Source organism: Gopherus evgoodei, chromosome 21 (genome assembly GCF_007399415.2).
Source record: "Gopherus evgoodei ecotype Sinaloan lineage chromosome 21, rGopEvg1_v1.p, whole genome shotgun sequence".
Classification (NCBI taxonomy): domain Eukaryota; kingdom Metazoa; phylum Chordata; order Testudines; family Testudinidae; genus Gopherus; species Gopherus evgoodei.
The window spans coordinates 13,029,459-13,031,341 of record NC_044342.1 but is presented as its reverse complement, the minus strand read 5'-3'; the positions used below and the strand labels follow the sequence as shown (position 1 = coordinate 13,031,341).

Genomic DNA, 1,883 nt, shown 5'->3' with positions numbered 1-1,883 from the left:
AAATCGTCAGTAATTTGAACTCCATCTTCATAGTCAACTTTCTTGCACATGATAGGGAAAACCCCCCGATCCCACCTTACCCAAGGCCCCAGGCTTTTTGCTGAGAATAGAGTAAGAGTAGGTCCTTAGCTAGAAGCGAGAGTTTTAACTCCTGCTAAACTTGTTTTTCTGTTCAAAGGGCATGCTGAGGCAAAAAGATGTGGTCAGGACCCCAAAAAGAGGAACTAGAATTGGATAAAGGGGAACCAGGAAATCTGTTAAGTTATAACAGCTGAGTAATAGAAAAAGTAATAGAACGGTCAAACCGCAGACTTGACTGGCAAAGACAATAACAGGAAAAGCCATAGATGGAAGATTGGGGTTTTGCCATAGATGGAAAATTAATTGGTCAGCTTGCTTTTTATCATTATATTCCAAATAAGGCAAATAACATGTGTAACCAGCGTGCTACGTTTTGCGGTTTTAACCTTTATAAGCCTGGTAAAATTTGCAACATGTAGAGCAGAAGCCAGCCTCTTGCATTTGGTCTATGCTGTCTCTCCCTGCATATATGCTTGTACGAAATAAAGGCGTCTCAGGCTGTCTGATGAAATCACTAAAGTGGTGGTCTTTTCCCCGACACACATTTGTTATTTTAATCTAAAGCAGTAATGGAGTGTCTGCCTTCCTAAGAAATCAGTAAATTCTCTAACACCTTTGCCTAAAGCCTTGCTAACTTCCTTGTTTCTCAGGCTGTAGATGAGTGGATTGGCCAAGGGAGTCAGGACAGTGTAGAAGAAGGAGAACAGTTTATTTAGGTCTCTCAGTGTGGGGGTTTTTGGTAACAGATAAACAAGAATCAGGGTCCCATAGAAGATGGTCACCACAATAAGGTGAGAGGAGCAGGTGGAAAATGCCTTGTGCCTCCTGGATGCGGAAGGGATTCTCACGATAGTGATGATGATGCACATGTAGGAAGTCAGGGTTAATAGAAAAGGGCCCAGTGCTATTAGAGAGGAGAGTATGAAAGCCAGAAGTTCTATCAGTTCAGTGTCACTGCAGGAAATATTTATCAAGGGGGTCAAATCACAAAAGAAATGGTCAATTTCATTGGGGCCACAGAAAATCAAATGAGACAGCAAAAATATAATTATGGAATTAATTACAAAGCAGATTATCCAGGAGCCAGTAATGAGAAATAAGCAAAATCTACCATTCATCATCATTGTATAATGCAGAGGTTTACATATTGCTAAATACCGATCATAGGACATTGCTGCTAGGAGGTAACATTCTGAACCTGCAAGGCAACCAAAGAAATAATATTGTACCAAACAGCCAGCAATAGAGATGGTTCTGTCCCTAGTCAGTAGACTGGCCAGCATCCTAGGCAGGATGGTGGAAGTGTAGCAGGTCTCCAAGCAGGACAAATTCCCCAAAAAGTACATGGGGGTGTGAAGATTCTTGTCAGTAAGAATTAATGCAATTATGAGGACGTTCCCAGCCATAGTCACAATGTAGATCACCAGGAACAGCAGAAAGAGAGGGGTCTTCAGTTCCTGGAAACTCCTGAATCCCAGTAGGACGAATTCTGTGATGGACGTTTGATTTCTCCATTTAGTGTTTACCATGGGTCTGATTTCCTAAGGACAAGGAAATGAAATGAAAAATGGAAGTAAATAATACAGACAAAAGTCTCAATTGCCAACCATACATTTTCACAGAACAAAGTGATTTTTTCTAAAGGGTAACTGTCAAAATTCTCTTGCCATATGTATTGCACTCCAGAATAAATATTGGTGAATCCTTGACAGAAAACTCATAAGAAAGAAAGAAAGAAAGAAAGAAAGAAAGAAAGAAAGAAAGAAAGAAAGAAAGAAAGAAAGAAAGAAAGAAAACATGCC

General features: G+C 40.2%; 1 protein-coding gene across 1 annotated transcript; it reads right to left on the bottom strand.

The window, feature by feature from the left end:
• Window positions 1-629: 629 nt before the first annotated feature.
• On the bottom strand, window positions 630-1,610 carry LOC115638093 (olfactory receptor 6B1-like). Its single transcript, XM_030539678.1, has one exon. The coding sequence runs from the start codon at window positions 1,608-1,610 to the stop codon at window positions 630-632; it is 981 nt and encodes a 326-aa protein (XP_030395538.1).
• Between the last annotated feature and the right edge of the window lie 273 nt (window positions 1,611-1,883).